This window comes from Cyprinodon tularosa, unplaced genomic scaffold, assembly GCF_016077235.1.
Source record: "Cyprinodon tularosa strain WSP-4 unplaced genomic scaffold, ASM1607723v1 ctg639, whole genome shotgun sequence".
NCBI classification, from domain to species: domain Eukaryota; kingdom Metazoa; phylum Chordata; class Actinopteri; order Cyprinodontiformes; family Cyprinodontidae; genus Cyprinodon; species Cyprinodon tularosa.
This window is the reverse complement of record NW_024039384.1, coordinates 23,495-48,748: the sequence shown is the minus strand read 5'-3', so window position 1 is coordinate 48,748 and position 25,254 is coordinate 23,495. Positions and strand designations below refer to the sequence as shown.

Sequence of the window (25,254 nt, the reverse complement as noted above, 5' to 3'; positions counted from 1 at the left end):
CTACTTGCTTTCCATACATTGGAGCGCCGCAGTGTGGTGCTCAGAATGGGACGCTGCTCCGGTCTCCGTCAGCTGACGCGCCGGCGCCGCTTCTCCCGCGCCGACATCTTACCTCGAAACCAAGAGGACACCGAGTCCACATTTCACGGTCAATAGCGCCAATAGAGGGGACCCACGGACACTGACGGACGCGGTCTGAGAACATTTTATCTTTCCACAGTGAAGGTGAGGAGGACATGAAGGAAAGAGGACACCGTGTCCGTTTGTTGGTCTCTGCGCTGCAGCGGCGGACTCACCGTTCTGCTGCGGTAACGTTAGCTGCTAACCGCTAGCACCGACCTAGATGAAAAAATCTCACATTTAAGTAAAGTGTGTTTTATCAAACCAGGCCTGTTTTGCTGTGATTTGATAAAACGGTCAATTTTAGTCTGAAAAACCTCAAAATGTTTTCGGCATAGCAAAACTTAAGCTACCTCAAATAATTTTCGTTAGTGTTTGCATTTTATTGTACTGCATTGTCGTTAGCTTTATGTTTAAAGGGACCGTCAGCTACGTGACTGGGCGGTGACTCCGGCCGCTGTGATTGAGCCCTGAAGGAGAAACTCAGAGCTGGAATAAACAGCGGCTCGGTGCCGCAGTAGGAAACAAAAACAGCCTCGATTTCCCGGGAAGGAGCCAGGACATGTCCGCAGATCGAGCTGCGGGGTTAGGGTGCTGCATCAGGATCCAACCGCTGATTCTTAACATGGCCAATTTAGTTAAAATCAGCATTTATATAAATAAATCCCTTCTCCTTATCATTAACACCGTGATTTGATAATTAACTGTTTTACATGACATAAATATGGAAGCAAAAAGGTACCAGAAAAAGCAGTACTTTGTGTGTCATTCCATAAAAAGGTGAAAAAATACAGTAACACATTAATCCTAGTACAGCCATAACATACTCTTTTAAATTTAAAACAAAATGATATATATCGTGTTTCCTATCTTCCTATGCTTTCTTTTCAACAGAAGTCCAATAATTACTAGAAAAATCATGTTAATGTTAGGATAATTATCATTTACGACTAATTTATTAACTGTTTGATTTCCTTTCTTCATAACAAACCTGAAGGGTCATTTACTTTTGCCCTGCTTGTAGATAGTTGGCAGGCATGGTCATTCGGAGGCCCAGTTAAGGAGAACCAGGAGGTTGTTTTTACTTAAATATATATTTTTCAGGCTGTGTTTGTAACAATCCTTAAATGTTAAAAATTTTCTTCCAGGACAGACTTGCAAAGTCTCAACCTTCATTTTATTTTGTTTAAGATGGGCATCAATCCTAATTTTCCCAGCAGGTGCAGAAGTCCTGGCAAATGAAATCAATAAATTGGCAATTTATATAATTATTTCTTTTTTAGGAATTCTGGGTAAACTCCTGAAAATGTTTGTGGGAAAATTGGAAATTTAAGTTTAAATTCTTTAAATTGGATCAGGACATGAGATGGATCCTAGAAATGCTAAATAGACAAAAACTGATCAGTGGAAAAGAAACGTCTGTAAGCAAGGAAGTGGAAAAAAAAGGGTTATTTCCATAACATTTGGATGAAACCAATAAATATTAACATTTGCTTCTATTAATCAGCTTGGATTGTGATTGCAGATCTAGTTGTGAATCTCACCATCAGATTTTTAAAATGTGATGTCCTTTAGCAGACCTATAACAATAAACCTGTTCAGTAGCGTAAAATTGATGCAATGTTCACAAAAATTAATACTATCGTTGAAATCTGCTTTGCAACTTATTTATTGCTGCGTAACAATTTTGCTATTTAGATTATCTTTTTACATGATCTATGTTTATTTTCCGTGTCCCTAGAAGAAGTGGATTTATTGTGAGGATAGATGTTTCCTGACAGAGAACCTTTGCCATCAAGCAGAAATCTGTTTCTGAACTCTGACAGGAAATGCTTAGAGTCCGATGCCTTTAGATGGACAAATCTTCATTTAAACCAGTCGGAGGGGACTATTAAGAACTTAAGCAGGGTTGAGTCATACGTTCACAGACTAGTGGAGCAGGTCCATATCGAAAACCTGAAGGACATCAGGACCTTGAGGGTTTCAGTCTAAAGGAAAAGACCTGGTCCGGTTGTTGATATAGAATTCAGGTTTCATGTGATCAGTAATCAGAGGTAATGCCAATGGCCAGTGTGGTCCTCTCTGTTATAAAACAGCAGGGGGCGCTACTGATGCTCAAATGCAGCGTTAATATGTGGTGATGAGGACCTGCCTCCTCTTCCTACAGTGAGACTGCAGAATGATGGACGCTGAGCGAGAGCTGGATGCCCTGTGGGTCCACCTGCAGCCAGAAGGGGACAGTACTGAGCTGCAGTGACCTCAGCTCTCTTCTCTGGTTTATCTGTTTAAAGTTTGGGTAAAATCAGGCTTTGCCCGATCCTGACCAGAACAGATCTGCTGTGATGCAGAAACGGTTGATGTCATCAGCAGCACATCACTGATGGATGGGAGGTCAGAAACCAGACGGTGACGCAGCTTTAGTTTCGTTATCGCTGCCATGCGGGGAGCCTGTTGCTAGGCAACAGTAGGAGGGTAGAGGAGGAGGGTGATGTCATCTGTCTGCAGTGAGGCGGCCATCCAGGTCTTCATTGTTTCAGGTTTAAACATTAGTTTCTTTTTTTTAAAGTTGATGAAATCAGAATCAGAGGTTTAGTTCAAAATGATCCGACTTCCTGTTTCTGTTTTCTGCTCAGAGGAAAACTGGCTGAGGTTCTGGGTGATGCTGTGATATTTGTGGTTCAAGGTCGGTATCCTGGTCTCTGATTTTACTGCAGGGCTCCGAAAACCTCGGTTCTCAAAGATGGTTTTCTCTCTGTTGTGTTCAGGGGATCTCCAGCAGCTCCATGCAGACGATATTATCAGCCAAACTAAAAAAGTAATTAATGATTATTGGAATAAGGGATTCCAAGCACTTCCATGGCCACAGGTGTATAAAATCAAGCACCTCGGCATGCAGACTATTGTTACAGTGAAATATTGAGTGGCTCTCAGGAGCGTGATAGGATGGCACCTGTGCAAAAAACCCAACCAAGTGAAATGTCCTCATTTCTAAATGTTCCATGGTTGATTATCAGCGGTATCAGCTGATGGTTGAGTCTGGGTTTGGTAATTGCACAGAGAAAAGTACTTTTCTGACTGCAATGTGCCAAGTGTAAAGTTTGGTGGAAGAGGTATTATGGTGTGGGTTTGTTTTTCAGGAGCTGGGCTTGGCCCCTTAGTTCCAGTGAAAGGAATTCTGAATGCATCAGAACACTAAGACTGATAACTCCATGCTCCCGGCTGTGTGGGAACAGTTTGGAGCTGGCCTCATCTTTTTCCAACATGGCTGCACCAGAGGACAAAGCAAGGTCCAAAAAGACATGGATGGCAGAATCTGGTGTGGATAAACTTGTTTCTGATAGAACATGAATTAGAGTAGAGACTGAGAGCCAGGGCTTCTCATCCAACATCGCTGTGTGACTTTCTGGAAGAGTGATAAAAAATCCTTTAACCACACCCCTAAACCTTGTGGACGGCCTTCCCAGATGGGTGAAGCTGTTCTAGCAGCAAAGGGTGGACAGACATGTTGACCCCCTATAGATCAGGGATGGGATGTCACTTAAACTCGTATTATGAGTTTATGCCTGCAGACTAGGGCTCACCATCTCTCCTGCTCCACCGGCTGCGGGATGCGGCTGGAGTCTCTGGGAACGCACTAAACCCGTTCTGGTCAGCTCTCTCAGCGGAAACTGAACATTTGGCACTTGGACAGTCCAAATCCAAATCACTACCCCATACAGTCAGCTCTCACCTGGTCAAATCACCCATAAACACGTTAAAATGGATTCCACTCTCCTGCTAGCTCTGTTAATAATAATAATAACCTTGGTAACACAAAGACTAACATTGCTGTCTTCCAGTTGTGTTGTGCGTTTTTACTTCTGGCAGAAGTCTGACATGGAATCTGTCTGACCAGCAGGTGGCGCCGCAGCTGCTGAGGATGATGTGGTGGAGCTTGGTCAGGCGTCTGGCGATGGTGCCCCTGAGCTGCAGCTCTGTGGTTTTTTTAGGTTTTGATTTTTGTAGCGTTGGATGAGAAAATCAAAACCTAAAGAAAATACAGCGTTGTGTTTGTGAGCAGCAGGAACCCTGAAGACGTTCTTCAGCGTGGAGGAAGAGGAGCCATCAGTCCAGGCTAGGAGCTGCATCAGTTGCATCTGGCGTCCGTTCAGGCTTCAAATGTCCTGCAGGACAAACTACAAACGGCCTTCAGATTCAGTGCTGCTGTCAGACATCAGGCTGTGGTCTGGCTGGATTTTCTGACTCCAAACAGCTTTATCTTTTTTAATGATAATGATAATGATAGACTGTTAGCTTCTAGAGTGAACCTGAACCAGAATAGGAAGAAAATAGTTGTTAGGTTTACAGAGCAGAAGGCCTTCCTTCACATTGTGGATATCACGGTGTGTACGGAGGTCATCTAATCAAGACAGCCTTCGTGTCTCTAAGAGTACACAGAATATGGGCACATCTTGGAGCCGGTCTGATAGGAGAGCTGCTGTATCTGTAACCCTGAGACAGAGAGGCAACCTGCATGGAGTTCAAGACATGGATGGCGTGTCAGTTTCTGATACGGGCAGCTAAGCATCCACCTGACGCAACACATAGACTCACAAGGTATAAGAAGCAGGGGATGACCTTCATCGGGGCTCAAACTTTGCCGGACGCTTGCGGACGTGATTTTTGAGACCACAGCTGTGCATAGCTCTAAGCATTTTTCTCTGTCCTGTAACGACCTGATCTAGAATAAACTCTGTTACTTTTTTACTCCTTTTTTTATAGTCCTTTTTTATATGGTTTTAACGAGTTTGAGTTAAGAGTAGTAAATAACTTGCTCCCAGGAAAAGAACCGTGTGAGGAGGCCCCGGGGCGTTACAGCCTTTACTTTGAAGGGGACAAATCCTTCTCACTTTAACATACCTCAAATGTAATTTCTCAGAGCCAAAAGACTGCTTTTATATTGTTTATGTATACCTGAGCTTTTTTAAATAAATAAATAAAATGTTCTGCTCACTGTTGATGAGTTTCCTTCTTCAGTCTGTCTGTATGTGTGCGTGTGCGGTGGGGGTCGTATAGGTATAAATCATTTGTATCCAGGTGGATCTCTTCTTCAGATGCTACTTTCCTTCCCGCTTCAGACCCCATCCTTTAAGTGTCCTCAGCATAAACAGCTCTAAGTGTATTTTTCATTCATTCAATTGGCCCCTGCAGCTTTAAAGCGTCCAATATGGGCCCTATAGGAAAGGAATTTGACACCTTGCTCTGAAACATAAGGGACTGAACATTGGTTCAATTCATGGTGTAGCTTCTAAAGGCCTGATGATGTAATGATGCAGCAGAACCTGCTAAAGCATCTTACAACCACCAGAGGGCGCCATGCCACCAGACAGCAGCTGTTAACAGATCAGAGTGACACTGAAAGATTTCTTATTATCAAAGACCTTTTTTTTCCTCAGCTCTATGGTTTAATTTCTGGTCCAAACTTCCTGTCCTGGTTCTTCAAAAACCTTATTTTTTTAAAAGATAGATTCAAGTCATGAATACGCATTAAGATGAAACATATTCACTGCTGATTCCATCAGTCATTGAAACTCATTAGAAACAAACGTGTTTAGTTCCTGAAATGTAATCATTTAAGGCAGCAGGGGCCTGTTTCAATAAGGAAGTTCAACCAACTCTGAGTTAAAACTTGAACTCTGAGTTGACTTATCCTGAGATTGGAAACTCTGAGTTTTGGGTTTCAGAACAGCTGAAATGAGTTAGTTCAATCAACTCTAAATTGACTGACTCTGAGTTAAGCGCGTGCACCACAACTATAAAAAGCCATTATCAATGGAGCACAGATATTACGAGTCACCATGGCAACAGCGTCAGAAAAAAAAAGGTGAGCATATTTCTCACCAGCAGAACTGGATGTGCTTATGCAAGCATATGCAGAATTTGAACATGTATTTTTTTTAAAAGCAACACGGCTGCAGCGGCGAAGGAGAGAGAGTTAGCTTGGGTGAAAATAGCTGCTCGAGTCAATGCGTAAGTTTACATTTTAATTACTTTTATACGGTGTTGGGTGCAATGAATTAAGTTACTTAAGTCATATAAATACTGTAATTAAATTAAAGACTATAAAACAATAGTGGGTTTAATATCAAATTTTAAAAGGTATATTGTGATTTGAACTTTCTCCCTCTAGTTACACACTTTGGTCAATTTAAGATTAATTCATGCAATTGAATATTGTTTATTTGAAAGCATTAGAAGTGCAGTTTCTTGTCGCTCCTTGTATTGTTCAAGTGGTTGAGGTTGATTTGGGATTTAGAAAGTAATTAATAAGTAAGTAAAACAAATTAGTAAGTAGACCAATACTTTCTAGAGACAGTAATTATTACATTAATCTAATTAGACTTGTTGAAGATAAAATTTGTAGTTAGTAATTAAGAACTATTTTAGAGTAACTTACCCAACTGTTATAATATCAGAGGTGAAACTGGAAGAACAGTATTTTATTAAACCTAATTTAGTTTTCATGGATATGCAATCCTGCAGGCATCAAAAGAACATGGCAGCAGCTGAAAATGAAATATAAAAACATACTTCAAGCAGGTAAGCCTTGAGCACATCATGGTAGTAGAGTAGCTACCTGGCTTTACAAACAGGATCATCCATAAAAGGACATGCCATTTCATTCCCTTTGATGCGCTCTACGTGACTGAAATGTGTGCAATGAATACTGTATGTCCCCAAAGAATCAATGAGGTGTTTAAACACCACTTCCTCTTTAAAAAAGGGGAGGAGACCAAAATAAACTCTGGATTTTCTGAAGAAAACCTGCTCCTGACCAGGTTAGGTTCACAGAGTAAATTCCCATGGTAACTGATTCTGAGTATAAGTTACCTCTCTTTCAGAAACGGGCTTGACTTACTCTGCTTTCTCAGGTTTAACTTACCTCCTTTTCTGAAACAGAAAACCCAGAGTTTCCCTCATTTCAGGGTTAACAAACTCAGAGTTTTCACTTAACCTCCTTTCTGAAACAGGCCCCAGGTTGGTGTTTTGAATTATTTTTTTAATATTCTGCATCTTGATCAGAATAATCCCCCACCCACAAACACTTAACTTTCATGTAAGCACAAAAAGATGGACCTTCTGTCTCAAAACAAGGTAACATAATGAAAAGTAATCCCTCTACAGCCTTCAGACACAGGTAGATTTACTATGTAGGCAAAGCAGACAACTGCCTGTGGCCACCTACCAGTAAGGGGCCTCGCAAGTGAGAGGCCTTACTGGTTTTTCACCTCTTTCACAATGCCCCTGGGATATTAGTGCATACTGAAATGAAATAATTTACTAGCAAGACCATGACATGATCGTATCAACTTCTGCTCCCTGTTTCCTTGTACGACATAGTGGGGGCGATGCTGTAGCTACCACTGGAAAAGTCATAGCACCACCAAGAAAAATGAAGCTACATACTTTATCATCAACATTAATATTCTTAAACATGTGGTTATTTTAACATATTCATCACAAAACAGCCACTTTAATTTAGACATTCATTGTAAATTTGAGCAAAGATCAAAAGCACAAAAAATATACAATATAATTAACATCCAACTGGAAGGAAGCATCAGAAGATTGGTCTATTTATTTTTCAATTGAACTTTATTGATCTCACATTGGATAAATCTACTGCTGGATTTAACCCATTCCCTTGGGGAGCAGTGGGCTGCTATTGTGCGGCGCCTGGGGAGCAGTGTGGGGTTAAGGGTCTTGCTCAGGAACCAGAGTTCAAGCTGTGGGGATTGAACCGGGTACTTGCAACTTTCTCAGAGCACAAGCGCACTGCTCTAGCCACTAGGCCAACAGTCCTCTTTGTGTTCAGAAAGGGATGGAGATGGTCAGCAGGAATACTTTAGTTTTTAAAGGATGCTCAGTGTGTCTTAAAGATAATTCCCCTGCCATTACACCACCACTGCCGACAGAAAGAGTCACACTTTAGTTTTTCACACCAAACTCTGACCATCTGTAAGTTGCTGATAAAGTTGAGAATCTTTTGAAGAGACAGAGTTTAAAATGTCATTTGTTTTTTTCAATAAATAGGATAATCAAAAAACAGGAACAATCAGATGTTTACATCCACCTTTTAGAAAAATACTTAACTGTTTGTTTCTAACTATCTGACACAGAATCAGATGATACTTCTGTTGTAGGTCAGTTAGGATTAACAAAATTATTTTTAGTTGTTAAATTTCAGGAAGAAGGCCAAGTAAACAACAGAGGGGTATTAAAGAAAACTGTCAATTCTGACTAAGGTTAGGTTTGACATGTTAAGCTGTGGTTACCAGGTTTCACCCAAACCACCTCGCTTGCTGAATGTCAGTCATAGAAAACATGTTTAACCAATCGGTGTTCGAGCTCACATAAGCAGACAGTGCAACTGATCACAGCGTTCATTACAAATCCATGGCAACCTACCACATTTCATTGGTAGGTAGCTATTAATGTTGAATTCAAGATTAAAGGGAGATACTGTTGCCATTAGTGAAAGAGGGATGGGACATTGCTTATAGATTGTATGAATTTTAATCACAAAATATTTCTAAAGATGTATCCAAAAATAAATTAATATTTAACAAGTGTCAGTTTTGACAGTATTTTAAATAAGTTTGCTTTAGTCCTTTAATAGAAATGTAAATGATTTTAGTCAATTACCTCTTTTGTTCTCATTTTAGTCTGATTTAACTGATTTTAAATAAATGTTATATAGTTAGCAAGAATCATGCTTAGAATAAAAAATAAAATAAAGATAATGCAATCCATCAAATTAACACTGAATTTAACTCTATTGGTCGTAACAGAAGTGGTGAGCTATCCACCTGAGAACAGATGAAAACTCAGCACAAAAACCTCATGACTGATCCGAGTGTCTTTACTTCAAAAAGAAAAAAAAAAGGATTTGGCACTGGAAAACTGGGCCAGATTTTCACGTTCAAATAGCTATATTCATATTAATAGAATTTCAGCTGGAAGAAAAATGTAAATAAAAAGACAAAACCAAAACAAAAAACAAAGCCACACAAGAAAAAAAATTGTCTGATATTTTGTATGTGTGATTTATAAATTCTATTAATGTGTAAGAAAAAAAAAAAAACATAAAATTATAAAATATAATATATCTACCGGTATATGCTTAATAAGACAGTTGTGTTTCATATTTTATTACTTGAAATCAATTATGTAAAGGTATAATACATGTTCTGCCATTTTTGATGACACTATGAATTTGGGCCAGATGATGGCGCTACCTTCCTACCTTGGACAGCGCTCTAGGTGTTGACTCCATGAAAGGAGAAAGGATAGGATACAGGAACAGGAGCTATCAGCTACAATTTGAAATACTCAAACTAAGCCTATACCTGTTCTTATACCACAAAACATGTGCTACTCCAACTTTCCCATTCCACAAAGCTGGATTAATTCATAGCAAGCTTAGTTACCCTGGTATCCAGTAAACATGCTCTGGGGCAGGCCAGCTTTCAGGACTGACCTGAATCCACTAAACAGCCAGTCAACTTTTCAGCAAACTATTAATTTGCCCTTTCATTGAAGACTCAATTTGATTTAGGGTGCAAAAACAACTTAAATAAGAAAACACAATAACAGAATTTGAAAACCAAACAACAGTTAATACCTAATATGTTCTTGGCTAACTAAATAGTTTTTATTTCATTTCATTTTTTCCTTTTTTTCTCCTCATTTCTTTAAATACCAATATTTATTGTTCAATGTTTGTTTTATCTCTGCAAAGGTGAAGCAGCATCTGGAGTAACTATAGAATCTGAACTTGGTTTTGATCCAGTAGGAGTTTCAGAGCAAAATTATTATCTTTATCTAAGCCTTTAACTTGGGTGTTAGATCCAGGTCTAGCCAAGTTATTTAAGGGAGTATTCCCTCTGATTTCCCCCTCCATTTTAGTTATGATGAACATAACCCTGTCTGCAGGGACATGTACCTCAGGCTTTTAAGGGAGCTTTAATTAAACCTTTACTTAAGAAAATGTCTCTTGATCCAGATTACTTGGTCAATTATAGACTGTAATATTTTTTTGGAAAAGATTCAATCATGTTTTAGAGCTCATCATAGCACTGAAACAGCTCTGGTGAAAGTCACTTATATTATTCTCATGGCATCAGATAATGGACTTGTATCTGTTCTCGTCCTGTTAGATCTCAGTGCTGCATTAGACACAGTTGATCATAATATTCTTTTAGAAAGACTTGAATATTTTGTAGGAACAGCACTAGACTGGTTTAAATCTAATTTGACTGACCGATACCAGTTTGTTCATGTTAATGAAAAATCTTCCTCATGTTCCGGGTCTTATTATGGAAGGATTATTGGTCTTAGTCGGATTTTAGTTATTACGATATGTGATAATTTTAGTCGGTTTTAGTTGACTACAACTGAAAAAGGTTTTAGTTTAGTTTTAGTCAGTTTTATGTTGCAAAAAAAAGTTAACCTTTAAAATTTAGAAAAACAACCAGATTCTTCATCAGACTGACCGTTCTTGCACAATTGCTGGGTATAGAATGCCACCAGTTTATCATTGCTGTTGGGCAGAAAAAAATGATTTATAGAATTCAAATAAACTTTTTTTATGCAATACTTTATAAAATAAATGTCTCACAAAAGTTGTGAAAATAGCAGATCTAGTTCAACACATCATATTGGTTAATATAGCAGACAGACAAGCTGAGGAATGGTTTTAGACATATAGGGTTTCCATTCAAAAGCAAATACTTCCCGATATACTATGAATTATGCATTACACACAGATCAATCAATCTTCACTGCTCCAAAAAAGCAAAGAACAAAACATTCTTCTTTCAACTTTGGCAATTTTGGCTTTATTTATCAAAATGTGCACCTTGGTTACTGCTGTTTAGAGGTCATAGTAGATTTTAAATTCACAGGGTTTTGATATAAAAAAAAAAATACAGAGATAACTTAAATATTTGCTTTGTAGTGCCATGGCAATCCAGACCTAAATTGAATGAATATGCAAACAAAAATGTTGACATAGAAAATGTTTTATTGACATTTACATTATATTTAAATAGACTGTAGTTAAAAGCCTTCAACTGATCCAAAATGCTGCAGCAAAGCTTATTTGATCGGCTTAAAGCTTTTTGATTGAGCCTATAGTTGTGCTTGTATAAGCCTAGGGATGCTGGAGCACATAGGGGCAATTTTTCATCATTCTGCATCATTCTATCTCTATTCTCCCATTCTGCAGTATCTGTTAAGTTCCACAAATGAACTTTACGCTCTCTCACTCTCTCTCACTTTTCCCATCATCTGGTCTGTTCCTGTTTGGCTGTGACTCCATACTGGAGAGCTATTTGAGCTGTACTGCTGCCATCAACACCTTTATTAATAGATGTTGGTGCTTGGCCTGTTTTTCACTTTAGTCCTGTTTCTCTGACTGTGACTAACATTATGTACCCTCTTTCATCCTCTGACATGGGAGCTCGTCTGATTGTCGGTCTTTCCAGGACAGGAATATAAAATTGTCATTTTTTGTGAAGAATCAACAAAAAGTGGGACACAATCATAAAGTAGAGTTAAATTTATTGGATATTTTAAAGTTTTTTAACTAATAAAAAGCTGAAAAATTGGGTGCGCAAAATGATTAGGCCCCTTGATTTAATACTTTGTAACATCACTTTGTGCACAATTACAGCTGCAAGTATTTCCGAGCAGGCCTCTACAAGTTTTGCACATTGGGAGACTGAAATGTTTGCCCATTCTTCTTTGCAAAACAGCTGAAGCTCAGTGAGACTGGATGGAGAGCATTTGTGAACCGAAGTTTTTCTATTCTTTCCACAGAATCTCAATTGGATTCAGGTCTGAAATTTGACTTGGCCATTCTAACACTTGGATATATTTATTTGTGAACCATTCCATTGTAGAGTTTGGTCTCCATTTTGGATCATTGTCTTGTTGGAAGATAAATCTCCATCACAGTCTCAGGTCTTTTGCAGACGCCAACAGGTTTCTTCCAGAATGGCCCTGTATTTGGCTCCATCCATCTTCCACTCAGTTTTAACCATCTTCCCTGCTGAAGAAAAGCAGGCCAAAAACCATGATTCTGCCACCACCATGTTTGACAGTAGGGAAAATGAGCTGTGTTACTTTTAGGCCAAACGTTTTGCATTGTTGCCAAAAAGTTAGATTTTGGTTTGATTTGACCAGAGAACCTTCTTCCACATGTTCGCTGTGTCTCCCACATGGCTTGTGGCAACTTTAAACAAGACTTTTTATGGATATGGCTTTCTTCTTGCCACTCTTTCATAAAGGCCAGATTTGTGGAGCATACAACTAACTGATTGTTGTCTTTTGGACAGAGTCTCCCACCTCAGCTGTAGATCTCTAATGTTCATCCAGAGGGATCATGGGCCTTTTTGTCGCATCTCTGCAATATTTGAAAATCTCTTAAAATAAGCCAAGCTTGGCCAACCAACCCTGACCTACAAACTAAGCCAGTTTTATAAAACACCCCTAGATAGACAACTCTAAGACAACTCTTATAGCTGTCTGCTTTGACATGGAAACTTAAACAAATCAATAAATATGTCATATTTTATTAAACTGTTATGGTATATGCAATAATAACAGATTTTTTGGTGCAAAGGTTGAGAATCAAACCCAAAACAAAAACCCTAACCTCCTGGTAGAGATAAGACTGAGTTCCAATGTAAAATCAGTCCTGTTCAGACATGGACTGAAAGTCCCTCCAAAAATATAAACAACAGACTAGTATTTGCAGACACTCTCAGAGAAATCCCTGATGCCCAAAATGACCTTCATATTTGGAGAATAAAGGTGGAAGCTTTGAATTAGAGAATATTTCCAACTGTGAAGTACAGCAGTGGCAGTGCCATATTCTGACAGTGTTCATAAAATGGAAAGAAGTAAACTTTAATTTCCTGTCCTTCAGCCAGGAAGTTAAATTTGAAGACAGATCATTTATAGCAGGTTTAATGTTTTGGAGGTCAATAAACCCTGATCTAAGTTGCACAATGATGCGAATGACATGACTTACAAACCTGTTCCAGTTCTGGTTCTGCAAACTGACCCAAAGCATCAAAGATATTATGAAAGATTTTACACGGTAGAGTTATTCAAACAAGGTCACAGAGGTCATTGGCCTGCACCATGTTTACTATGTTCTGCCTGTAATGAGCCCCCTGTGGAGCACGTCTAAAACAACACTGTGCCCAGAGGAGGTTGCTGTGTGGACGTTAGGACACTAACAGGACAATTAAAACGCCACAGGAGATCCTCTGTTGTGGCTGTAGTTACTGGTGACGATGCTGTTTGATACAGAAGATGTTTCTCCTTTAAACATAAAGAAACTTTAGAAACCAGACATAAACTTAACTCTCACGTTTAAATGCGTCCTTTGATGGCTCACTCTGGGTGAGGATTCTGATTTTATCTTTGAATGTGTGTAGTGCCGAAACAATGTATCGGATTAACTGCGATTAAACCAGTGGTTCTCAAACTTTTTCTGTCATTCCCCACTTTGGACAAGAGGGAATTTTCAAGCCCCGCCTGTCCCCATCGCCCCAACACTATGCTAATGAAATATGCAACAATCTTAAAATGTTCCAATTTTATTGAAGTAACAAGTAGTATCTAAATACAAACTATCTACATCAAATAACAGCAAGCTCAAAAATAAAGAAAATAAAAATGCAGCTGTGTCAAAATTTGTATCAAGCTCAAAGATAGAAAAAAATTAAAGTGCCACTCTGCAATCTGTTAATAAAAGAAAAGAAGTGAAATCCATCTGGCAATACAGGTCTATTTATCCCTGCATTAGTGGCTGCAGTGAGCCTGTTTTGCATTGCAGTTTCTCAAAACGGGGTTGCAGGCTTGATACTGCCACTCTCAAGTCATGCTCAATGTTCAGCTGAGATCTGTATTTTGTTTTCAGTGAAGCAACAGTTGAAAAGCCCATCTCACAGAGATATGATGTGGCAAAGGGAAGAAGAATGCACACAGCTCTCTGCCCGATGAGTGGATACTCCCTCTCCACTCCAAACCAGAATTCACTATGAGTCTGAGCATTAAACCTGAGCCTCAGGGTGGAGTCAGACGTCATTTCAATAAACTGGTCCTGTTTATTTAAGATAAAATATTTCAAATTCAGTTATTTATGATCTACCTGCGCCGTCAATCCCGGCGCACGTGCACTTTATTTGCAGTCTGGACGCTGAGGGTAAACATGCTGTGTGTCTGACTGCAGCGCTGAGAGGGACTCCTGTGATAGCGGGGGAGAACGGGGTGGGGATGGGGGAGGCGCCCCACGGCAGCACCTGCCGCTGGAGGACAAGAAAAGGAACGATACGTGCTTTCACGTAAGAGTCTCCAAAAGTCGCTAATTTGTCGCTTGTCGCTTTTTTGATAAAGAGTCGCTGGAGGGGTCTGAAATATAGCGACAAAGTCGCTGAGTTGGCAACACTGGGGCGCGAAAGTTTATTCCGTTACAAATAATATGCCGACGTTATTTTGGCACTTCAGTTCCAGGTGAAATTTTTCTAATGTTCTTTTAATTAGACTGCATGTAGGCTAGTAATGATTACTTTGTGGGTTTGATTGGTCTAAAAAGCGGCAACATACAGCTATAAGGACAGTTTGCTCTCACACGTTCTACATTTATAGTCACACACACACACACACACACACACACACACACACACACACACACACACACACACACACACACCGGAACTTGGCGCGCCCCACGTGTCACGTCTCAATTCCCCACCAGTGGGTCGCGCCACACACTTTGAGAACCACGGGATTAAACCAATACTGAAATAATCATCTTTAACTGTGGTATAGAGACTAAAAAATGCTTTTAGCTGACAGAGGGACCCATTTAGAGCAGTAATCATATCAAAATTGTAAAAAAACTCCTGAAAAAGAACTCCTGAAGTGGGAAACTTTTAGTTTCACCTGGTTTATTTTCTTAAAAGAATTTCTCTAAGGAACCTTTGGCGATCTAATTATTAACCCATTAATCGAAAAAATAATCAACAGATTAATCGATTTGCAAGATAATCCTTAGTTGCTGCCCTAAAGTTATAGAAAAGGCAGTTATTCAACCAAATTTCCGTCCCTAGAGTTTGAAGAAAGGAAATAAACAAACACTATCTCTCTGGAAATTATCCGAGTACTTTGTTCTTTAAACCCATTGATCTTACTTAAAGGAATAGTACACCCAAAACATGATTAGCCTTCATTTTCTACTCACCCCCATGCTGAACAACACTCTGGAGTACTTTTCTGATATCTCAAATGCATCTGGAGGTCTGGGAGGCTTCTTGCTGTCTGCTGACATTCAAATAATGGAGGTCTATGGTGTCCGAGACAGAAAGGTCCATAAAAGTCCACAAAAAACGTGTCAATATACCTCCATACTGCTCGTCCAATGTATTCCAAGTGTCCTGAGTGGGAAGCATCCAGAATTTACTCGAAATGAAGTCATTTAGAATGTTTTTAGAGCATAAACAGTAGTGTATAGGATTTCCTGAAAGCGCGCACATGCGCGTTCACGAGCCTACGGAAGCCGGCAGACCAAACCAGATGAAAGTGCGCATTCAGCGTCTGCTCTGCCAATAATGCAAGCGTAGAAGAAGAAATGTGCTGTTTACCTGTGCAAAGAAAGAAACAACGAAAGAAAAATGTCTGAGGACTTCAGTGTTGAGGAAGAGCATGAGTTCTTTGCTGAGCTGAATGCGCTGGTTTGGTCTGCCGGCTTCTGTAGCGTCGTGAGCGCGCATGTGCGCGCTTTCAGGAAATCCTATACACTACTGTTTATGCTCTAAAAACATTCTAAATGACTTCGTTTCGAGTAAATTCTGGATGCTACCCACTCAGGACACTTGGAATACATTGGACGAGCTGTATGGAGGAATATTGACACGTTTTTTGTGGACTTTTATGGACCTTTCTGTCTCGGGCGCCATAGACCTCCATTATTTGAATGTCAGCAGACAGCAAGAAGCCTCCCAGATCTCCAGATGCATTTGAGATATCAAAAAAGTACTCCAGAGTGTTGTTCAGCATGGGGGTGAGTAGAAAATGAAGGCTAATCATGTTTTGGGTGTACTATTCCTTTAAATTCAATTCAGTTAATTTATATAACGCCAATTAACAACACGTGTCATCTCAAGGCACTTTACAATTCACCAGATCATACAATGAAGTTGATTCAAAGTTTTCTATCTAAGGAAAACCAGTTGATTGCATCAAATCATTGACTCAAATGCAATCCCTCACAGGCTCACACAAAGCATGACTGTAGTGACAGTGGAGAGGAAAAACTCCCTTTTAACAGGAAGAAACCCTTTCAGCAAAACCTCCAGCAGAACCACAAATTTGTAAAATCAATTAAAAAAGTGAAGAATATTCTTCAGCAGGGGCAGATGGAATGTGTAGTAAGTGTGAATGGATTCACACCGATTGGCCTTGTCCTCCTCATATCAATATCAGTCCTATCTAAATTTTTTTTGTGTCTGTTCTTATAAATAAGATACTACTTAACCTTACCTGCTCTCTTCACATTGTATAAAACCCTCTGACTTCTCTGAATTCTTCGACTTACTGAGTTGAATATATATCAGCATGCACAATGTGCCAAACTTTTAAAAATAGTAAAACCAGGTTCTCCGAGCTCATTTCAGTCTGTCATGTGCCTCATACTCATGATACCAGGTGTGAACTTTCTTTACTATCAGGAAGTCCACAAACTGTAGTTAAAAGCCTTCAGCTGATCCAAAATGCTGCAGCCAGAGTTCTAATGAAAATTAAAAAGAGAGATCATATCTCGCCTATCCTGGCTTCTCTTCATTGGCTTCCTGTTAAATCAAGAATAGAATTTAAAATCCTCCTTCTCACATATAAAGCCTTAAATGGCCAAGCTCCATCTTATATCAGAGATCTGATTGTTCCTTATGTTCCTAACAGAGCACTTCGCTCTCAATCTGCAGGTTTACTAGTGGTTCCTAGAATTTCTAAAAGTAGAATGGGAGGCAGATCTTTTAGTTATCAGGCTCCTCTCCTGTGGAACCAACTACCAGTTTTAGTCCGTGAGGCAGACACCCTGTCTACTTTTAAGGCTAGGCTTAAAACTTTCCTTTTTGATAAAGCTTATAGTTAGAGTGGCTCAGGTTATCCTGAGCTATCTCTATAGTTATGCTGCTATAGGCTTAGACTTTTGGAGGACATAGGGACCCCCATTTCATCATTCTGCTTCATTCTCTCTCTGTTCTCCTATTCTGCAGAATCTGTTAGTTCAATCTCTAACCTTCTGCTCTCTCTGCTTTTCCTCAGAGTAGCTTTGCCTCGTCTGTTCCTGTTTGGCTGTGACGTCATCCTGGAAAGAAACATCAGCTGTGCTGCTTCTATCAACACCCTTGTTTATAGATGTTGGAGATCGGCCTGTTTTCCAGTGTGGTCCTGTTTCTCTGACCGTGACTGAGTGGATGTGCTTTCTTCGTCCTCTGGCATGGGAGCTGCCTTGGAGCTCGTCTGCCTGGCTGTGTGTTTCCTGGACGGGGCCGCCTTTTACAGCTGCTTTTTGTATCTCTGCTTCTGTCTCCTTGAACCCCAGTCGGCCTCGGCAGATGGCCGCTCACACTGAGCCTGGTTCTGCTGGAGGTTTCTTCCTGTTAAAAGGGAGTTTTTCCTCTCCACTGTCGCTACAAGCATGCTTAGTGTGGGGGATTGTATTTGAGTCAATGAGTCAATGCAATCAACTGGTTTTCCTTAGATAGAAAACTTTGTATCAATTTGATCTGGTTGAACTGTAAAGTGCCTTGAGATGACATGTGTTGTGAATTTGGCGCTATATAAATAAACTGAATTGAATTGAATTGAATTGAACATCTCATAAGTGTTAATTATTAGAGGTTAAAAAGCACAAGCCTGAGTATCACTTGCAGGGAGCACAGATATAGATTAGATTAGATGAGCTTTATTGAGCTCAAAGTGGAGAAATTCACTTGTCACATATTGGCATAGAAGTCAAAGAAGGTGCAAACATGGAGGAAAAAGGTGCATTAAGAATAAACAATAAACAATATATATATACAGTATATCCAGGTATATCCAGTATATCAAGGTAAATAAGGATTAAGGTGCAAGTGTACCTGTATCGCACACAATGAAAAACAAAATAAAAATAAGAAATAAAGAAATAAAAAATAAAAATATGTACAATCCGGATGGCTTATATACCGGTGGATATACTTTTACGTTAAAGTGTAGTAGGTAACGAACAACGGTGAGGTAGTGGTATGACTATTCTATTCACATATATTGCACATTCAGCATATTGCACAGAATATTGCACAGTCAATAAATAAAAAAAACTATATTATAGCTGCACAGTGGTTTTTACAGGAGTTATTGTGCTTATAGTGCATTATTATAGAGTCTGGTGGCAGCAGGAATATATAGACATATAGAATGATCCTGAAGTGTTGAAATCTATTCCCACATTTAAAAACATGTTAATGACATAACTCCTAAATTCATCTGCACATTAAAACACTTTGCTCCTGAATGTAACTGCTCTTGGAAAGTGTTTTGTTTTGTATTAGTTTTTTTGTATGTTAGGCATGTGGATGTTGTATATGTATGTGCTGTATTTGTATGTAGCTAATGTGCCATATTTAATTTATTTCTTCCTCTTTTTCGCTTTTTACCCAGCAATTGTATTTTTTATCATGTCCCCAGGCTCCTTCCTATAAGCTTTTAACAGCCTTTTAGGGGTCCTGATTCACAAATGACTTCTAGTCTTATGCAAAGATGTACTGAAGGTGTATGTGTGTGAAAAACCAGTGAATACTCAAAATACATTTCTATTTAGATTCAATTGGCAGAGGTATCAAAAGCGCTCTCTTTCTTTACTTGAGTGGAAGTACAAGTATCTGTGTATAATAAGACACCGGTAGACTAAACTACTTTGCTAAATTGAAAAAAGAAAATACAGCTTCGACAATGTACTTGGGAACTGGGAAAAATAGTTCAGTGAAGAGAAGTACAACTAGCTAGCTTCTTTGAAAGGGAAAAGGACTCCTACTGGAACATGGTAGCCAGCATAAATCTATCTTCTGTTTAAAAATATATATAACGACCATTTCACAAATGAAACTTGCTAGGTGGACTATTTATACCAGATAGAAAAATCTGTCATTATCTCTCATTGCATGTCAGAAATGAACTGAGGAGTTAAATAGCATTAGTTAAATAGCAATATGCTGCTAATGTCACTAATAATAATTGATAATCAACCTAATTGATCTGACATTGGAGAAATTTATCTCTGCATTTAACCCATCCCAAGGGTGTAACTGTGGAATTTTGAAAGTTGGTGGGGACGCTCAAAAGGCGGGGGGCTGATGTACCTACAGTAACTCCACCCAAACGCTTTCATTAGGTTTTTGTATTTTCCAAAAATTAGCTCAAACATATATTTATTGAATGCTATCTTATTTGTTGAGAACACACGAGAACCATAACATACGGCAATTCATAATAATAAATAGAGAGATTTTGGTGCATTACATATATAGGGCCCAAAAACATTAATGCATAAAAAAATGACGAATAACAGCCGATTCTGATGCCAAAATCGATATATATATATATATATATATATATATATATATATATATATATATATATATATATATATATATATATATATATATATATATATATATACATATATATTTATATATCTTCCTAGAGTACAATTTCAATTCCATCCATCGATTCAGAAAAATATGGATTTACTAGGATATGCAACATGCAATAAAATATATCTCCAACTTTACCAGAAAGTTTATAAGAAAAAAATGTGCTATTCTATATTTAAAATGCAGCATATCACCTTTAAATCTGCAGCTCTCCCTACTTCTCTCTGTGGTCCATTTTAAAAGATTTAATATAATAATGCCAGAATCAAAATTTTAAGATACACTATATTGCCAAAAGTATTTGCTCACCCATCCAAATTATTGGAATCAGGTGTTCCAATCACTTCCATGGCCACAGGTGTATAAATTCAAGCACCTAGGCATGCAGACTGTTTTTACAAACATTTGTGAAAGAATGGGTCGCTCTCAGGAGCTCAGTGAATTCCAGCGTGGAACTGTGATAGGATGCCACCTGTGCAACAAATCCAGTCGTGAAATTTCCTCGCTCCTAAATATTCCACAGTCAACTGTCAGCTGTATTATAAGAAAATGGAAGTGTTTGGGAACGACAGCAACTCAGCCACGAAGAGGTAGGCCACGTAAACTGACGGAGCGGGGTCAGCGGATGCTGACGCGCATAGTGCGAAGAGGTCGCCAACTTTCTGCAGAGTCAATCACTACAGACCTCCAAACTTCATGTGGCCTTCAGATTAGCTCAAGAACAGTGCGCAGAGAGCTTCATGGAATGGGTTTCCATGGTCGAGCAGCTGCATCCAAGCCATACATCACCAAGTGCAATGCAAAGCGTCGGATGCGGTGGTGTAAAGCACGCCGCCACTGGACTCTAGAGCAGTGGAGACGCGTTCTCTGGAGTGACGAATCGCGCTTCTCCATCTGGCAATCTGATGGACGGGTCTGGGTTTGGCGGTTGCCAGGAGAACGGTACTTGTCTGACTGCATTGTGCCAAGTGTAAAGTTTGGTGGAGGGGGGATTATGGTGTGAGGTTGTTTTTCAGGAGCTGGGCTTGGCCCCTTAGTTCCAGTGAAAGGAACTCTGAATGCTTCAGCATACCAAGACATTTTGGACAATTCCATGCTCCCAACTTTGTGGGAACAGTTTGGAGCTGGCCCCTTCCTCTTCCAACATGACTGTGCACCAGTGCACAAAGCAAGGTCCATAAAGACATGGATGACAGAGTCTGGTGTGGATGAACTTGACTGGCCTGCACAGAGTCCTGACCTCAACCCGATAGAACACCTTTGGGATGAATTAGAGCGGAGACTGAGAGCCAGGCCTTCTCGTCCAACATCAGTGTGCGACCTCACAAATGCGCTTCTGGAAGAATGGTCAAAAATTCCCATAAACACACTCCTAAACCTTGTGGACAGCCTTCCCAGAAGAGTTGAAGCTGTTCTAGCTGCAAAGGGTGGACCGACGTCATATTGAACCCTATGGATTAGGAACGGGATGTCACTTAAGCTCATATGTGAGTCAAGGCAGGTGAGCAAATACTTTTGGCAATATAGTGTATGTAGAAGCTCTTCAGTCTGATTCTGTCTGTGCAATAAGAAAACATGTTAATTTTAACCTGTAACTGGGAGTCATGCTCCTCTGAGAAGCCAAGCTTTTTTAACTTGTAAAGAAGAACACAACATTTAAACTATATTTTCTCTAGCTTCTTGTATTATAATACTAACTTGTATAAACTGATAATCTGTTGCCATTTTTGCTGAAAAAGTTCAGTATGTCTAATGAATGGATTTTTCGGTGGCTTCTCTATTTTGTTTTATGTACCTTTATGTTTTATGTAGCTGCTGGTTAATATTCAGTGAGTGCTGCTGTGTCTCTCCTCCAACCATGTAACAACTTTTTACTCAGTGAAATGCGACCTCGAATCAGATGTCTCAGAGCAACAGATCCGATGATGTTACACAGAGAGGAGGGACACGCAAGCAGCGCGAGAAAGGGAAAAAAAAAAACATGGACTTAAACGCTAACCTTTGGCTAAAGAAGAAGAGCGGAAAGGGGGAAAAAGAAAAAATTACTGGTGGGGACATGTCCACAACACTCCTTCAGAAAGTTACCGGTACGCATGTGACCCATCCCCTCGGGGAGCAGTGGGCTGCCATTGTGATGCGACCAGGGAGCAATCTGGACTTGAGGGTCTTGCTCAGGAACCTAGAGGGGATCGAACCAGATACTTGCAACCTTCACAGAGCACAGCCCATTAGGCCAACATGCTAATTAAGCATTAGCAACATATAAATGCAGGCTTACGCGTTTGGTTCAATTCTGTGACTTAAGCGTGGCTCTTTTCTAGTTTGTCCTCTGGTGCAGGAACTAATAATTATAAAATATTCAACTTAGGTTTTCTGAACATACTCAACTGTATTTTGAAGATAGAAACATTGAGTCAAGCCCAGGCTTCATTGTTTGAAGCATTCTGAACACCTTTGATTAACATTAACTCATTCTAAAGAAAAATATTCGTTTTTTTTTTTCTCTCTTCAACAACATGTCATTAAAAACTGATAGTGGAGGCTCAGAAACATCCTTCATGTCTTTAGAAATACTGCTATTCATTCCCATTTCCATGTTGAAGTAAACTTCCACCTTGTTTCTTATCTAAGTAGAGTCTCTTTAGTCTCTTTCCAGCAGAAATTGACAGGTTAACCCGGGTTTTTCAAACATGGGTCGAACCGTTTTATTTCTCTTTATTTCCTTTCCACTGCGTAGAAAGCAGTTAAAAAGGAAAAAGCTGTTTGGTGAATGCTTTTGTAAGAATGCAATAGGATAAACCCCACTCTAATGGAGTTTTTTTTTTTAATTTTCAGCATTCCACTCATGTTTAAAACAAACTTCTAGGCTGAAAGACATCAGCAATAATGCTTAAAGAGTGGATCCACCAAAGAGTTCCATCTCAGACTCAACAGTCCTTAACAAGGTAAAGTTCATGGACCTGATGGTTGTAAAAAGACAAGAGAAGTAAAGGTTGTTCAGAGGTGTTGAAAGAGACAGGCCTCTTTTCTCAGAAAAAAATGGCAGCTGATGTCTATCTGTCCAACCTGTTTATCATGCTGTTGTTCTTCTGATGCTGCTGTTGGTCTCAGCTGACTTTACAGGATATAAAAGGCTCATCCTGTATATCATCTGCTCTCTCCTACGGTCGTGGAAGCAGCAGCAGTATGATTAACTCCACACAGGTTATATATTTCACTCTGAGCGCTTATTTGGACATTGGACAGTCGAAATACTTGTACTTTATGCTCATTATGTGTCTGTATGTTCTGATTGTTGGTTCTAATGTCCTGCTGATCGTGGTGATCTGTGTGAACAGGAGCTTACATGAGCCCATGTACATATTTCTCTGCAGCCTGTTTGTTAACCAACTGTACGGAAGCTCAGGCTTGTTTCCCTTCCTGCTGGTTCAGATCCTCTCTGATGTTCACACCGTTTCTGCTCCGCTCTGCTTCCTGCAGATCTTTTGTGTTTACACGTATGCATCAGTTGAAATTTTAAGTCTAGCCATAATGTCTTATGATAGGTATGTTGCCATTTGTTTTCCTCTGCAGTATAACACCATAATGACGGGCAGAAAGGTTTTTTTGCTTATTGCCCTTACCTGGATTTTCCCCTTTCTGTCCACTGTGGTTCTGATCTCACTTAGTGCACCGCTGCAGCTCTGTGGGAATATCATTGATAAGGTTTACTGTGGAAACTACTCTATCGTTAAACTAAGCTGCTCCAACACCAGCATCAATAACATTTATGGACTCATTTTAACTGTCTTGTCCATCATGGCTCCTCTAATTTTAATCCTTTATACCTACACAAAGATTCTGGAAGTTTGTTTTTCAGCAACAAAACAGACCCGACAGAAAGCCATCAGCACCTGCACGCCTCACCTGGCTTCCATCTTGAACTTTTGTTTCAGCTGCTGTTTTCAGATATTGCAGAGCAGATTTAAATTAAGCAGCGTTCCTCCTTTGTTGGACATCATCTTATCCCTGTACTTCCTGACATGCCAGCCGCTCCTCAACCCTGTGCTGTATGGGCTGAAAATCTCCACCATTAGAGATGCAGGTAAACGTCTGCTATGTGGAGATAGTGCAGGCCCTTCAGGAGAGCTGATCAGCTCAGCTTTCCATGCCTGAGAAATGTCTTGAAAGCTCCAGTCTCTACTGGGCTTGATTTCATATTTGGCTTTTTTTCTGTTGTTTTTACACGTTTGAAAGTTGTGTATATATATATATATATATATATATATATATATATATATATATATATATATATATATATATATTCTGTCTGGATAATTTGATGAACTACAGTTTTTTAGTTTTTTTTTAGTGTTTTTATGATTTTCTTTTCTTTTTTGTACTGAATTTCTCTGCACATGTTTTAATATTAAATTAATGGATAATATTTTGTTGACCTATGTTTTACCTACAGTGAAAAAAAAGAAAAGAAAAAATTATGTTCCAGATTTGGATAAATACAGATAAAAGAAACAGTACCAAACAGTTTCTCCTTTCATTCTCTGAAAAATGTATACTAAATAAATCAGTGTTTTCCATGAGACAATGATGTGCTATTATTTTTTTGTAATTTGTTGAATATTTCTAACATTACTGGAGCTCTTTTCTTTTTTTAACATTAAAATAATCTTTTTCCATCTTCCTCTGTGATCTTAAGATCTTACTGTGAGAGTCAGAAAGACTCAGATTCAGCCCATGGTAGAGATTTAAACACAGTAGTGAGTATTATCTTCAATACACAGTAGCGGTATTTAAAAATGCCAAGATGCCACAGATTCTTGGAAGAGTGGAAGAAAGTGCAGGGATGATAGGTTCCCTATCTGCTGCTTGATTTATTTATTTTAATGGGTGTTTGCAGGTCATTGTGTCTAAAACTAAAGAGGTGACTGGACGTTAAGTTCCTGAATGAATCACGGGAGTCTCTTGGCAGTAGACGTCATTCTTATATGTGCTGTGCCCCTCACAGCCCTGATCAAAAAAGTAGGATAAAATAAGGCACAACTCATAGCGAGGCTACAACCTCATTATGGAAGCACCAGACTGCAGCTAAGATCTACCTACTATATTTCTGCTGCTTTGCCTTCAAACAAAACAATTCCATCATGCATCTCCAACTTGTGACCACACTCCAATTGACCCATTACAGAACTCTGCATGTTGATGTTTGTTACTTGCTTCCATTGTTGTTGCTGTTTAACACAGAGATTGTTCTAGGATTCCTTGAGTTGATATTTTTGTTTAGTTTGTGTTTACCGTTTTAAGCTTTTGGGGGAGGGAGTCTTCCACCTCTCCTGATCTTAATAGAAACTTCTCATCTCATAAGAATAGTAAAATTTGAAATGGG

The 25,254-nt window shown here is 39.3% G+C and overlaps 1 protein-coding gene across 1 annotated transcript; it reads left to right on the top strand.

Moving 5' to 3' along the window:
• The first annotated feature begins 23,040 nt into the window (after positions 1-23,040).
• On the top strand, positions 23,041-24,086 carry LOC119798866 (olfactory receptor 11A1-like). The gene has a single exon (XM_038308522.1). It carries the CDS (start codon positions 23,058-23,060, stop codon positions 24,024-24,026), a length of 969 nt encoding a protein of 322 aa, XP_038164450.1. The 5' UTR covers positions 23,041-23,057; the 3' UTR covers positions 24,027-24,086.
• Positions 24,087-25,254: the final 1,168 nt, after the last annotated feature.

Coding starts and splice junctions, on each gene's coding strand:
- LOC119798866 (XM_038308522.1), top strand. CDS start 23,058: ATGATTAACTCCACACAGGTTATATATTTCACTCTGAGCGCTTATTTG.